This window comes from Bactrocera oleae, chromosome X (assembly GCF_042242935.1).
Source record: "Bactrocera oleae isolate idBacOlea1 chromosome X, idBacOlea1, whole genome shotgun sequence".
NCBI classification, from domain to species: Eukaryota; Metazoa; Arthropoda; class Insecta; order Diptera; family Tephritidae; genus Bactrocera; species Bactrocera oleae.
Window position 1 is genome coordinate 26,635,200 of NC_091541.1, and position 16,781 is coordinate 26,651,980.

Genomic DNA, 16,781 nt, shown 5'->3' on the forward strand with positions numbered 1-16,781 from the left:
ATAAGTGAAAAAATAGAAAGAAGTAAAAATATTTGAACCTGATTATAACAAAGTTTGGCTAAAAGTGAATTCCGAAATGATAAGGAAAAATATGTTCGGTTAAGCACGGGTATGGAAATATAATGCTGTGGGGCTGTACGTGTGCAAACGGTATCAGAAACATGCTGTTTTTTAAATATTAAATGATAATTTTAATGATAGTTCAGATAAATTCAGACTTTCAGATCACAATACAAAGCTTTGGATATTGTATAACGACCCCTTACTCCCCGGATCTTAATCTGATTAAGCACTTGTAGGCAGATTTGGAACGTGCTGTCCGAAAACACAAAATAAGATCTTAATCTGGCCTACAAAAAGCAATGCGCAAAGAATGTGTAGAAATGTCTGCGGAGTGAACAAAAAAAAATTATTTTCAATGTCAAATAGATTAAAAGTAGTTATAAAGATGAATATATACGCTACCAGATATTAATTAAAAGTAAAATTAATTTTAGTTTATATAACTTATTTTTTTAGCGAATTTTTAGTTGAAGTGTTTTACCTATGCTCCTTTAAAATTAAAATTAAATTTTTGAGTTAAAATAAAGTAATTAAATAATATATTTTATATAATATATAAAACTTTTAAAGGAATTACAAGCATTATCTTTCTTGATTTTTAATTTTCTAAATACTTTTGGGAGGCACTGTATGTATGTAGATAAATATAAGACAAGTTTACGGATGGATTTATGTTCAGTGGGAATAACTTGTATACCAGCGAGCAACAGTTGTGTTTAACGCTCAACATATATTTCCGATATATAAGGCTTCAAATATATTATATCCCTAATAGGTATAACCTTTGATAAAAGAGTGATAGAATAATGAAGTAGCTGGAATGGTTTGAGCGATATTCAAATTTATGATAGGTTTTTCTAGAGTTTCCTTCCTGGATACGTCAGTATCTGTATTAGTTTTCATTGTCTGGTCAGGCGTTAAATATGAGATTCATTTTGTATTTGGGGCTGGGAATAAGTTGCATCAATTGGTATCTAACTACTGACATTTTTAGAAGGGATCTCATCGGAAATATCTGTTGCAGTTACTGGTGAACATCCAAAACATTGAATATCTTTTAATTCTCCAACCGCTGACTTTCTTTTCGAATACTTAAAGTTACTGGGCTGAAGGACCCTCCCCTGTTCCAGAAATTTGTTTTGAATTGTTTACCATTTTCATTTTAATTGCAAACTTAAAATCGGTTCAAACCTGTTAATGAACCAATAATAGAAACGCGTGCTAAATTTTTGCGGTTTCAATGGATTCGAAATTAGCGCCATCTATTAGTCATGGAATTAATTCTGTCGAGTCGGTAAGTGAGTTTAATTTAATCGAAAATTTTACTTTCTATCAATTTCAATGATCTTACCGTAATTTTTCCGGTCGAAACGGATTCAATGATTACACTCATTTTAATGCTGTCACTGAAGTCAAGGCGAAATGTGGCGATTTATTTACGATCAGTTAGATATGCTATAAAAAAAGTATATTGAACAAAAGTGCGGATAAACAATTATTTGAGTGTTTACCACTCGCACTATACTAGGTGTTTGCTTAACTCTTGTTTCATTATCAATAAAAGAACATGCTAATTTCAATAGAATCATATACCTTAGCAGATTTGCCTAGAAACTATTTTTGTTTTTGGTGATGCGTTTGCGTTTACGAATGGAAATGTTTCTGTAACGTAAAGCGTAGACAAACTTTTTGTTTACTTACAACAACTTCAAATCATTACATTTCGCCTCCCATATGGCATGGAAGGGCTTCATAGGAGCCGGTGATGAAATTGAACGATGGGAGTGGCGCCGCCCACCTTTTTTTGAAATCTTATATCTCAGTAACACTATTCCAATTTCAACTAAATTTAGTGCATTACAATATTTTGACATTCTAATGTTAGAGTGTGAAATCGGATTATAACCACGCCTACTTCATATCTATATAAAACATTTCTAAATTCCATTCATTCATATTACAGAATAAAAAACGAGAGTCAATGATGTTATCTAAAAAAAACTTGGCTCAAGGAACTATTATTAAGGTGTATTTTCTTAAGAGAAAATAATTATTTTCTAAAATCATGCAAAAAAATAGCAATAACTTTCTAAGTTTTTTGAATTTCGAAAAACCGTCAACTCTATTATCGTTTAGAACCAAAAAACGTTTCATGTGCGAGAATAACTCGACCATCGAAAAAACCAGGTACATTTGGGAGATTTGGTCTCTTTATAAACAACTATGTGGAGAAATGCCATAGTTAATACAAGAAAAACTATATGATTAGTTTTATTACCATATTATACTTACAGTCTTTTATCTTTGAAAACTTTTATAACTGGAATTCTGAGAAACTTTGAAAATCTACCGAATGCATATTTTATTAGTTGAATTTCATTTCACGAATCTGTACCTTATATATTTGTAAAACCGTCATTCCAGACATATCTTATATTTGTTACTGCTTCTAATTTCAATTTTAAGATAACTGTTAACAAAACATTCAATATGTATTATATTATACCATTTTATTTTAGTAACTATATGTATCGCTAACAATGTTGTTTCTACTGCAATGTTGTTTCTACTGAAAGATTTAATCTCGTCGCAATTGTAGGTGTTCTGACTATCCAAACGTACACAGGCGGTACGACTTTATATTTTGTCGGACGCTCTTTGCCAAAACTGTATGGAGAAAGACGAGGTGGAATCATCTTTTCACTTTCTCCTTTATTGGCCGGCCATTTGCCAGACAGAGTTTGACATATCTCGGAAGACACACCTTAGGAGAACCTAGCGAATTGGTTGGGATTGAAATTGGCCATTTTAATAAATTTGTGATGAGCTCAAAAGGCTTTGTCGATATATATATGGGGTGATGCATTTAAAAGATGTTTTGGATAACACAAAGAAATATGTCCATTTGTCCAAGTGAGATCTATCGATATTTGGATCTACCCTAACACAAAACCTAACCTCCTACAAGAATCTTTACAACCTAAGCGCGGCTTAAACTTTTCGAATTTTGTAAAACATCACGCGAATATTTTAAAGCAGAAAATAAAGAAAGTTCGGGTGTAACCGAACATATTATACTTTTGAAATTTGCGCAGAGCAAAGCCTGCCTAAGAATGTAACATTCCTTACTTGACGAAACTCTTATTGACTTATATTCTGTGTCGAACACTTAGTCGTAGTAGTTAGTCGTAGACTTCTTAGTTTCATTATTACATTTTGCTTCGTGTTCGAAATATTTATTTTAAGATCTTCTTAATTAACTCATTTTATTTACGTACATAAACCACATTACTTTGAAATCTACTACTATCTACTAGTATTACAATAGTACAAGTATATCCAATATTACGTTCACTTAATTTTGACAATACATCTTAGTTGTTGACGTACATACATATATGAATATATACTAAAATTTCAGGCTAGGGTTATTATTGACGTATTTATTTAGCGAATTATCGTATTTTTAGTAGTTTTCAAAATAACCGTGGGGTTATCTTCCGATTTCAATTATTTGCACACTATATGGAAAGGTGTGAAAAGAATTCCTCCTTAGTTGATATAGCTCATACGGTTTGTGAGATATAATAATAACCCAACGATAACTCTCCTCCCGCCCAACCGACGCGAGGGGCGCAATCCGCATACGTGCGGAATTAGCCGAGTCAGAAAAGGCAAGAGAGTTTTTTAAGTGTTGAGATCTAAAACTGCTCAGCTACAGAAAAAAAAATTTCAACAGCTAAAATTTATAGTTACAATATAATAAATTGTTACATTTTCATTCATTAAGGGAAAACAATAAAGTCTTTTTAATTTTGAAAAGTGAGTCAGATAAGTCAAATGTGCTGGAATGAGAATTAAAATCGTGACATATACGGCGGAATGGCTCGTTTAGTTCAAAATTTGATCTAGAGGATTTTAACAGTAAAGGTCTAAACAGCCTCGAAAAGGACATATAGACATTAAACCTATGTATTAGACAGCGGGTCCACGGCCCTTTTTTAAAAATTTTTAGCCCACAGGTGCCCCCATCACTACGATTACCTGCACTAAATTACAATGTTGAGTTCTAATTTGGAGCTTAGTTAAAGCACTTAATAATTTTTCGGGTAACCGGGCGTGGCAATATTCCACCCATGTAATACCAACCTCTATATTTTAAGTAGATAACTCAATTTTTACTCAAGTTATCGCTTGCACGGACGGATGGACAGAGAGAGGGACGGATAGTCACTCGAAATTCAACTCGATTCGTCATCCTGATCATTTATATATACATAACACTATTTCCATCTCGATTTGTTCTGGGTGTTACAAACAACCCTTAGGTGAACAAAACTATTATACTCTGTGGAAACATGCTGCAAATGTGTAATAATTATAAATTTCAACAAGTAGGGAAGTTATAAGTTCGGGTGTAACCGAACATTTTATACTCTCGCAACTTGCAAGGATCAAAGCCGGGAAATTACTTCAGGTGTTGGGAAAGTTTTATATTAAAGGAAGTAATGATGCGATTCCACCCATTTTTAACATAAAAACATACTATTATTGAATGTTTCATTTATTTATTTTATTATACGAATTTCAATTATATATCTTACACATTGACCGATACTTTAGGTAAAAGTCAACTATAGGCACTGGGGTCCACATATTCAGTACCTAGGGGCTTAAGCAGTTTTGGTTCGATTTAAACAATTTTTGGTCACAAGGTGGCATACTTTAAACGCATTAATCACGCAAAGTTTTACCCCTATACAATTATTGTTGCTTGATTTGCATAATGGAAAGTGAAAGAATCAGATAAAATTTAAGATGGTGTTATATGGGAAATAGGCGTGGTTGTAATCCATTTTCGCACTATATCATAGCAATAAGAAAAGAATGTTATGTACCGAATTTTGTTGAAAACGGTTAAGCAGATCCCAAGATATGGGTTTGCACTTTAAAGTAGGCGGTGCCCACGCCCACTATCTAATTTTGAACTTGGTTCCTATAAAATCATCTCATACCATCCCAAATGTAAAATTCCCGATTTCAGTATACCATTTTCACACTATCGATAGAGGTGCTAAAAGAATTTGTTCCCAGTGAATTTAGTTATTATAGCTTTAGCGGTTTAGAAGATATGCATATTAAACCCACTTTTAAATAACATTTTAAACTGCAAATGTCCCTCGCTAATTTGATCCTGTGTATCAAATACCTGTAGCATATGTCTGCCGTAAAAACTGAACGATTAAAATCAAGTTCTTGTATGGAAACTTATCTGCATTCCAGCTATGTGTTTTTAAGTTTTATCTAAAGAGATGTAATATAGGGTTTACTTAAGAAAGAGCGGCAATTTGTTGCAGAGTATTGTTTTGCTTAGCAGTGTCAAATGTCAACGTAAATCATATTTTGGTTAGAAATCCTCGTTATTTAAACTATGACTTTCGAATAATTTCTGAAAAAAATTTATTTATTTTGTAAATATATCAATACCCTAAAAAAATAAGTAAAGTTTTTGGTTTATGTTTAGGTTGTTTACAACAGGTAAGCGTTTCAAAATATTGAAATATATAAAATATAAATGTATGAAATATATATGATATATGATATGATATATAAACGTGTAAACAAAAAGATGTTTATTATTATTATTTAGTTACTAAATTATATTTTGAAATACGATTGCAGGTATACCCCGTTCATATTAGGAATGAATAAATCACAGGTAAATAATTTCCTGCGTTGCCTCATGCATATCGATGATTTTAATTATTTGGCGTTGCATGCACACGCTGTCGGTAGAGGTGCTATAAATTCCAGTGCGACACTGCATTCGCAGGTATCCCAAAGTATTAACCGTGAGTCGACCGATAATGATCATGATCACGACCCTGATGATGATGAATCAAGTAGGCATGATATCTTAGTCGCCAAAGTTACAGCCATGGTGGTGCTTTTCTGCGCGAGTACATTATGCGGCAGTATTCCTTTTTTGCTCAATAAATTCTTTCGTTGGACAGAGGCACATACCAATTCACGCTCAGCAACAGTTGTTAAAGGTTTATTATATTTTGGTGGAGGAGTCTTGTTAGCCACAACTTTCCTGCATCTTCTGCCCGAAGTACAGGAGGGAGTTGAGCAATTACAGGAGTGCGACATAGTTCCCGATTTGGGATTTAGTCTAGCGGAATTCCTTATGTGCGTCGGTTTCTTCCTTATGTACCTGATAGAGGAGGTCTTACACGCATATATACACCAACATATGCTTCTGATGGATAGTGATGCAGGTGCCGGTGCAGCTTTCGAACGTGGACGTAGTATACGCAACAGTTATTTAGTGAGGGGAAAAACATTTGCCAATGAGTCAACAGAAGAAGATGAAACCAAAAAAGGCCCTACGAGCACTCCCAACTCTCCGAGTACCTCAGCAAGTAATGTTGTAAGTGTAGCTGGGCGACCACCAACCCTTTCAATGCAAAACTTGATATCCAATGACGTAGAGAATCAAAAGTACAATGAGCAAGCTCATCATAAAGAGCCACAGAAATATGAACCTCAACAAACATACCACCATCACCACCCCCACCATCATCATGATCATCAACATCAACCCAGCCATGACCAAGCTCATGGTCATGGCCGTGGCCATTCGCATATGCCGATTGACAATGATGGCGATAGTAAAGATGCGATCACATCGTCTCTACGAGGACTGTTCATAGTGTTGGCGCTATCGTTGCACGAACTATTTGAAGGTATGGCCATTGGTTTAGAAAGCAATGCATCGGATGTATGGTTTATGTTTGGTGCTGTATCCGCGCATAAACTGGTGCTGGCATTCTGCGTTGGCGTCGAGTTAATTGTGGCACGCACACGCTTCATGCTCTGTACAGTATATCTGTTGACATTTGCTATTGTAAGTCCGATTGGAATCGGCATTGGCATATTGATCAGCCATAGTGATGGTATTAAATCACCTAACATACCCTCAGCCATATTGCAGGGATTAGCTTGTGGCACACTGTTATATGTAGTATTTTTCGAAATTTTGTCGAAAAACCATGCCGGCCTGGTTGCTTACTTCTTATTGCTGGTAGGATTTCTAGTCATGTTCGGACTACAACAGTTGGGTAAGTGGGATGTTATATCGGATTATGTTAAAATATTGAGGAATGTTTATGAATGCATATATAATTTGGTCTTTTAAGAACATACTGTTTTATAAAAATCATAAAACCTATTAGAAATTTCTACAGATTGCTAAGAGCTTAGAGAAATTCATGATAGTGGAAGAGAATTAAATTCAACAAGAGCAAAAATTTCGTTTGATAATATATTATTTTATTGCACATATGTATGTAAGTAAATAACCGTTGATATCAACCCCCAAACATTCAGATTAAATCCGACTAATTTTAATACAAGTGGCATGTAGTTGTTCAGACATAAACATTGTTAATAGTTTTCAAATAGTTGACGATTAGATTACACAGGCTATCCTAGCGTTAGTCCATCAACGTAGAAAAAAGGCTGATTTTAAAAGACAAACATACTTCCATTGACGAATTTTTATGCTTCCGTATCCTGCCCTTCAAATCTATGGCATGAATAAACGCTAGTAAACTGGACCTATGCGGCTTTTAGAGATAAAAATTAATGATATGAAATATATATGTAAATGATCAGCGTGAGGAGTCGATTTAGCCATGTCAGTCTGTCTGTATACACGCGAATTACCTGTGCAGAGTATTATAGCTTCGGTGCTGCCAGAGAATGTTATGAATAGAGAAGGAGCAAATGTTAAATGAAATCTTTTTGAGTACTAATTTGTAATTCCAGATGAGGGAACATCGAAAAATATAACTTCGAAAAAGAAAAATACACCACACAATATGCGAAATGCTATAAATAGACACAACGAATATTCCTAAATGAAAAATCGTTGCGCATACCTATTTAGATTTATGTTTTCAATTTCTATGATATGACAAATTTATAATTATGAAAAGCCTTCTGAATTAAAAAGCTGTATTACCGGTAAAAACCCCAGAATTCATAATAAAATAACCTTTGATATGCAATTTTTCCAACTTTTGTATGTGCGTTGAGTGAGTAATTGCTTATTGAACAAAAAATAATAATAAAACGGTGGCTAAGCGGCCGCGTTTCCACTTTTGTGGTGGCTTAGGTCGTAAGCGCGAAGGAGTTAAGCTCATTCCGAATACGAGCATATAAGTTCGAGTCCTAAAACTGATGTAAATTAAATTTAATTTAATTTTTTTATGTTATTAATTGGAGTCTAAGCATATCATAATTCAATTTCTTTAATAGCATATTTTCCTTTCTGATATAATCAGGAAAATATGTTCATATGTTTAGGTTTATTGAATATTTCCTTATTATGCGTATTTACACAAATGTGATAATCACACATGCATTCTTAAATACACGTACGCTGATGCTTGCTTCTTCTTGCACCGCACAAGCAATTTCTATTTTTTGTACACACTTTTTGCTTTTTGCGAGTTGAACGATCGCAGGCAAGGAGGGATTGCGGCGCACTGCCACATAATTATTTCAGATATATATTTTATTTATCGAATTTAGTTTAAAAACGATTATAGGTATGAATATGTTATATATATATATATATAATATATATTATATTACGAAAATAATTCATAAATGCATCAGTATTTTTCAATACAAATTAAGCAACATATCAATATATTATGAGCCCTCACTTGACACGCCTATGTGCATGGTGGCAAGCCAACGAAATAACGGCGAGTTCGCGCGGACATTGTGTTGTTGAAAAAAACCAAATGACGACTTTGTCCACAAACATACATATGTATATACATACATACATACATATATGAGCTCGCATACATATTGACACCAAATTGTTTGAATTGTCGCGGAGTTGACAAAATTTGTTTCAATCGACAATTTTGCGACAATGTCGGTCGGCTATGTTGTCTCGTTTGTCCTTTTTGCAGTGGATTGCTATTGAAAGTTGGCTTATGCTCTTTTGAAATATTGCGATTACCAATTGGGCTGCATTTTCATAGCGTCGTATTTAGATAAAATGGGCTAAATCGAAAAACTATGAAACAATGATAATAAGTAAACATATAAAAGTACTATATGGACTGTGCTTAGAATATATAGAAGTAGTTAAAGATTTTTTATGAATGGCAATTTAATATAAATTTTTTAATATAATGCCATATATAGTGCATAATATGCAAAAATATAAATATTATTTAAACTCGCTAATAGGTCATGTTGCCAATTCTCCTTTCTGAAGGGAACATCAGACAAATTCTTCAATTTCTGATTTTTAGCAAATGTTGTGAGGAAGCAGCTTGTGGGCAACATACAAATGCGAGGGGGATGGTAGGATTTTCAGTGGTGGATTTCATTCATTCATTCATTTTATAAACTTAATTTCGCATTTACGGTAGGAATTCTATATGAAAACCAAATGTGGTTTATCAGGCGCACAGAAAATAGCGCGGCGCAGAGTTATGAACGAGCGCACTTTGCTTTGAAGCAAACGCACGTTCCTTATGAATGAATTTGTTATCGTTGTAATATGAAATACTTAGAAAATAAGCCGCGAGTTCGCTTGAATATTATTGGCCGATGATGGTGCGTCTACGTTATTTTTGTCACTTGCGCGAGTGTTTGATTTTATGCGAAAGACATATTGAGGGACATACATATGTACATATGTGTACATATATGCAAATATTTTTGAACATGCGAATGAAGGAAGGCAATTTCAAGAATATTCACATATAGACATATGAACATTGAAGCAAGTAAACAACAATAGCTGTTTGAGTTCACAGATTAGACAAAGTAGCTTAAATGTCGTCTGTGGTGCTGCTTGTATAGCAGAGTTTTTTATTGCAACGTGAAATATTTTGCCTAAGTTCAAAACCTATCATATTTTTATATAGTCTTTTTTTATTTTTATAACCCTTTTTTATTACATGATATTTGAATTCTATTTTCATATTATTTCCCTCATTACTTATATTTTCTTTTCATAAGTCAATTATTTTCTTTTTTATTATTTTAAGTTTTGTTTATGCGCATATCAAAGAACATCTGTGCATATGTATGTGTATACATTTTGCTTATAGAGTGGTGTAGTTCTTTGCGTACCCTGATAGGTGTGGTGACATTTTATTTTCGAACTTGCGCGTTTTCGATGTTCCCTCATCGTAATTAACATTTTAGTACAGCTAACATTTGCTCCTTCTCTATTCATTTACATTCTCTGGTGCTGCAGAACTTAACATTTTTTTACCATGACTTGAATGAGGCATCAAAGTAATGAATTTCAGCTGAAATATAGCGATTTAAATATATGACTTCTATATATATCCGTGTATATGTATGTGCAGTTATGGATAGGGTCATACATTTAGATTTTGCAAACGCCAATAAAAAACAACTAATTAAAGGAATTAACTCAAATACTATATTTCATCTTAGTCTTCATTTTCCTGCAATAAAAACGCAGTTTTTAGAACGTCCAATTATTTTGGAAGTTTTACTCTGACTTTTTCCTTTGATGCGCATTTTTCAATTGATTTCATGACTTTGTACGATGCATACTTAAACAACCTTAAGGAAATTAACAACTTGTCTTTCAATTACGAAACTGAAATATATATAGAAATATACCAGAAATGTATATTTTGTCGATGAAAGAAAATAAGAATTTTCGTCTACGCGTTACGGCGGTTTTGATTTTTTTAGCATTTATTAATTTTACCATTTGGTTTGAGCGTCCCTATTTAAGTGCAGTAACGTTAGCAGTTTGCAACGGCCATAGCTCATTCTTCTAGTTGATTAAAGTTCACTTCTGTTAATATGCCGGTTTAGCATCAGTTCAAATTGTTTACTGTAACTGTACTGATAAAAGATTAACACAATGATAAATATGAATGTTTGTATACAAAATGTGTGGATCAAACATTTAACATCTGTACTGATCATGAGTTAAAACCAGTTTAATAAAAATTCCCCAATTTTCAAAAGTTTACAGTTTATTCTATAATCAAGATAGTGATTTCGAGACAGATGTATGTAGTAATTGGTAGTTTTATTCCGCCTCATCTGTTACTGCTGTAGACAAACGCATCATATCTATATATATATATATGTCAAATATATACCATATACATATACCTATTATACACAAATCATTTAAGCACAATATGAATTATTGAGCCAGTATTACAGCAGTTTTTAGGTAACTACTGCTAATAGACATTGCAAGTACTTATTTCATAATTGATTCATATATATTCGTAGAATAAAAATTGTACTTAAATGTTAGTTTTTTTTTTACAAATGTTATATTTTTTTACTTGCATAAGAACGTTTGCAGAATATTATGTAATGCTGCAGCTGCTCCTGAGTTGTTCTTTCAAATTTTGTAAGCCTAAAAATAAATGAAATTGTTATATGGTAACATATTTACATCAAAATTATTAAATTTGCAGAATTGCTTACTTTTCATGGCTATCCTTTTCTATTTTTTGCTTTGTTTACTTTTATAATTATAGGGCTACAAAGTTTTTTTTGTAACCGCGCAAATATCCAAAAAGCGAAAAGTTTAAGCGAAGTTGCAGCAACGATAAAAATACAAAGGGTCGAGTAATGACGCTATGTGTGGTCAGCTATTAGACTAACTTTATTTGCAAAATTCTTCTCCTTAAATAATATTCTAAACAATATTTCAATTCCGCTATATACATAATTTCGTTTTGTATTATTGCATATCTACATAAGTATGTAAGTTAAATACCTTTAACAGTTCATAAAAAGAGAATAACGCAAATACCTACTTTACGCTATTACCATAGAATGTTAATGAATAGAGAAGGAGCAAATGTTAAATGAAATCTTTTTGAGTACTAATTTGTAATTCCAGATGAGGGAACATCGAAAAATATAACTTCGAAAAAGAAAAATACACCACACAATATGCGAAATGCTATAAGTAGACACAACGAATATTCCTAAATGAAAAATCGTTGCGCATACCTATTTAGATTTATGTTTTCAATTTCTATGATATGACAAATTTATAATTATGAAAAGCCTTCTGAATTAAAAAGCTGTATTACCGGTAAAAACCCCAGAATTCATAATAAAATAACCTTTGATATGCAATTTTTCCAACTTTTGTATGTGCGTTGAGAGAGTAATTGCTTATTGAACAAAAAATAATAATAAAACGGTGGCTAAGCGGCCGCGTTTCCACTTTTGTGGTGGCTTAGGTCGTAAGCGCGAAGGAGTTAAGCTCATTCCGAATACGAGCATATAAGTTCGAGTCCTAAAACTGATGTAAATTAAATTTTATTTAATTTTTTTATGTTATTAATTGGAGTCTAAGCATATCAAAATTCAATTTCTTTAATAGCATATTTTCCTTTCTGATATAATCAGGAAAATATGTTCATATGTTTAGGTTTATTGAATATTTCCTTATTATGCGTATTTACACAAATGTGATAATCACACATGCATTCTTAAATACACGTACGCTGATGCTTGCTTCTTCTTGCACCGCACAAGCAATTTCTATTTTTTGTACACACTTTTTGCTTTTTGCGAGTTGAACGATCGCAGGCAAGGAGGGATTGCGGCGCACTGCCACATAATTATTTCAGATATATATTTTATTTATCGAATTTAGTTTAAAAACGATTATAGGTATGAATATATGTGTATTTATATATTGTATATATATACTATATATATTATATTACGAAAATAATTCATAAATGCATCAGTATTTTTCAATACAAATTAAGCAACATAATAATATACTAATAGTCCTCAGTTAGAACGCCTCTGTGTATAGTGGCAAGCCAACGAAATAACGGCGAGTTCGCGCGGACATTGTGTTGTTGAAAAAAACCAAATGACGACTTTGTCCACAAACATACATATGTATATACATACATACATACATATATGAGCTCGCATACATATTGACACCAAATTGTTTGAATTGTCGCGGAGTTGACAAAATTTGTTTCAATCGACAATTTTGCGTCAATGTCGGTCGGCTATGTTGTCTCGTTTGTCCTTTTTGCAGTGGATTGCTATTGAAAGTTGACTTATGCTCTTTTGAAATATTGCGATTACCAATTGGGCTGCATTTTCATAGCGTCGTATTTAGATAAAATGGGCTAAATCGAAAAACTATGAAACAATGATAATAAGTAAACATATAAAAGTACTATATGGACTGTGCTTAGAATATATAGAAGTAGTTAAAGATTTTTTATGAATGGCAATTTAATATAAATTTTTTAATTTAATGCCATATATAGTGCATAATATGCAAAAATATAAATATTATTTAAACTCGCTAATAGGTCATGTTGCCAATTCTCCTTTCTGAAGGGAACATCAGACAAATTCTTCAATTTCTGATTTTTAGCAAATGTTGTGAGGAAGCAGCTTGTGGGCAACATACAAATGCGAGGGGATGGTAGGATTTTCAGTGGTGGCTGTCAAATTGTAAAATTGAATTTTTCTCGTTTTACTCAATTTCATTCATTCATTCATTTTATAAATTTAATTTCGCATTTACGGTAGGAATTCTATATGAAAACCAAATGTGGTTTATCAGGCGCACAGAAAATAGCGCGGCGCAGAGTTATGAACGAGCGCACTTTGCTTTGAAGCAAACGCACGTTCCTTATGAATGAATTTGTTATCGTTGTAATATGAAATACTTAGAAAATAAGCCGCGAGTTCGCTTGAATATTATTGGCCGATGATGGTGCGTCTACGTTATTTTTGTCACTTGCGCGAATGTTTGATTTTATGCGAAAGACATATTGAGGGACATACATATGTACATATGTGTACATATATGCAAATATTTTTGAACATGCGAATGAAGGAAGGCAATTTCAAGAATATTCACATATAGACATATGAACATTGAAGCAAGTAAACAACAATAGCTGTTTGAGTTCACAGATTAGACAAAGTAGCTTAAATGTCGTCTGTGGTGCTGCTTGTATAGCAGAGTTTTTTATTGCAACGTGAAATATTTTGCCTAAGTTCAAAACCTATCATATTTTTATATAGTCTTTTTTTATTTTTATAACCCTTTTTTATTACATGATATTTGAATTCTATTTTCATATTATTTCCCTCATTACTTATATTTTCTTTTCATAAGTCAATTATTTTCTTTTTTATTATTTTAAGTTTTGTTTATGCGCATATCAAAGAACATCTGTGCATATGTATGTGTATACATTTTGCTTATAGAGTGGTGTAGTTCTTTGCGTACCCTGATAGGTGTGGTGACATTTTATTTTCGAACTTGCGCGTTTTCGATGTTCCCTCATCGTAATTAACATTTTAGTACAGCTAACATTTGCTCCTTCTCTATTCATTTACATTCTCTGGTGCTGCAGAACTTAACATTTTTTTACCATGACTTGAATGAGGCATCAAAGTAATGAATTTCAGCTGAAATATAGCGATTTAAATATATGACTTCTATATATATCCGTGTATATGTATGTGCAGTTATGGATAGGGTCATACATTTAGATTTTGCAAACGCCAATAAAAAACAACTAATTAAAGGAATTAGCTCAAATACTATATTTCATCTTAGTCTTCATTTTCCTGCAATAAAAACGCAGTTTTTAGAACGTCCAATTATTTTGGAAGTTTTACTCTGACTTTTTCCTTTGATGCGCATTTTTCAATTGATTTCATGACTTTGTACGATGCATACTTAAACAACCTTAAGGAAATTAACAACTTGTCTTTCAATTACGAAACTGAAATATATATAGAAATATACCAGAAATGTATATTTTGTCGATGAAAGAAAATAAGAATTTTCGTCTACGCGTTACGGCGGTTTTGATTTTTTTAGCATTTATTAATTTTACCATTTGGTTTGAGCGTCCCTATTTAAGTGCAGTAACGTTAGCAGTTTGCAACGGCCATAGCTCATTCTTCTAGTTGATTAAAGTTCACTTCTGTTAATATGCCGGTTTAGCATCAGTTCAAATTGTTTACTGTAACTGTACTGATAAAAGATTAACACAATGATAAATATGAATGTTTGTATACAAAATGTGTGGATCAAACATTTAACATCTGTACTGATCATGAGTTAAAACCAGTTTAATAAAAATTCCCCAATTTTCAAAAGTTTACAGTTTATTCTATAATCAAGATAGTGATTTCGAGACAGATGTATGTAGTAATTGGTAGTTTTATGCCGCCTCATCTGTTACTGCTGTAGACAAACGCATCATATCTATATATATATATATGTCAAATATATACCATATACATATACCTATTATACACAAATCATTTAAGCACAATATGAATTATTGAGCCAGTATTACAGCAGTTTTTAGGTAACTACTGCTAATAGACATTGCAAGTACTTATTTCATAATTGATTCATATATATTCGTAGAATAAAAATTGTACTTAAATGTTAGTTTTTTTTTTACAAATGTTATATTTTTTTACTTGCATAAGAACGTTTGCAGAATATTATGTAATGCTGCAGCTGCTCCTGAGTTGTTCTTTCAAATTTTGTAAGCCTAAAAATAAATGAAATTGTTATATGGTAACATATTTACATCAAAATTATTAAATTTGCAGAATTGCTTACTTTTCATGGCTATCCTTTTCTATTTTTTGCTTTGTTTACTTTTATAATTATAGGGCTACAAAGTTTTTTTTGTAACCGCGCAAATATCCAAAAAGCGAAAAGTTTAAGCGAAGTTGCAGCAACGATAAAAATACAAAGGGTCGAGTAATGACGCTATGTGTGGTCAGCTATTAGACTAACTTTATTTGCAAAATTCTTCTCCTTAAATAATATTCTAAACAATATTTCAATTCCGCTATATACATAATTTCGTTTTGTATTATTGCATATCTACATAATTATGTAAGTTAAATACCTTTAACAGTTCATAAAAAGAGAATAACGCAAATACCTACTTTACGCTATTACCATAGAATGTTAATGAATAGAGAAGGAGCAAATGTTAAATGAAATCTTTTTGAGTACTAATTTGTAATTCCAGATGAGGGAACATCGAAAAATATAACTTCGAAAAAGAAAAATACACCACACAATATGCGAAATGCTATAAGTAGACACAACGAATATTCCTAAATGAAAAATCGTTGCGCATACCTATTTAGATTTATGTTTTCAATTTCTATGATATGACAAATTTATAATTATGAAAAGCCTTCTGAATTAAAAAGCTGTATTACCGGTAAAAACCCCAGAATTCATAATAAAATAACCTTTGATATGCAATTTTTCCAACTTTTGTATGTGCGTTGAGAGAGTAATTGCTTATTGAACAAAAAATAATAATAAAACGGTGGCTAAGCGGCCGCGTTTCCACTTTTGTGGTGGCTTAGGTCGTAAGCGCGAAGGAGTTAAGCTCATTCCGAATACGAGCATATAAGTTCGAGTCCTAAAACTGATGTAAATTAAATTTTATTTAATTTTTTTATGTTATTAATTGGAGTCTAAGCATATCAAAATTCAATTTCTTTAATAGCATATTTTCCTTTCTGATATAATCAGGAAAATATGTTCATATGTTTAGGTTTATTGAATATTTCCTTATTATGCGTATTTACACAAATGTGATAATCACACATGC

The 16,781-nt window shown here is 32.3% G+C and overlaps 1 protein-coding gene across 3 annotated transcripts in view; it reads left to right on the forward strand.

The window, feature by feature from the left end:
• Zip89B (Zinc/iron regulated transporter-related protein 89B) overlaps nt 1-16,781 on the forward strand; it is a 48,990-nt gene that overhangs the window by 2,203 nt on the left and 30,006 nt on the right. For all 3 annotated transcript variants that reach the window (XM_070112758.1, XM_070112757.1, XM_070112759.1), the window contains exon 2: nt 5,746-7,187. In XM_070112758.1, coding sequence (XP_069968859.1) covers nt 5,768-7,187 — 1,420 coding nt within the window. In that variant the 5' untranslated portion in view covers nt 5,746-5,767. The remainder of the gene's footprint in view (nt 1-5,745; nt 7,188-16,781) is intronic.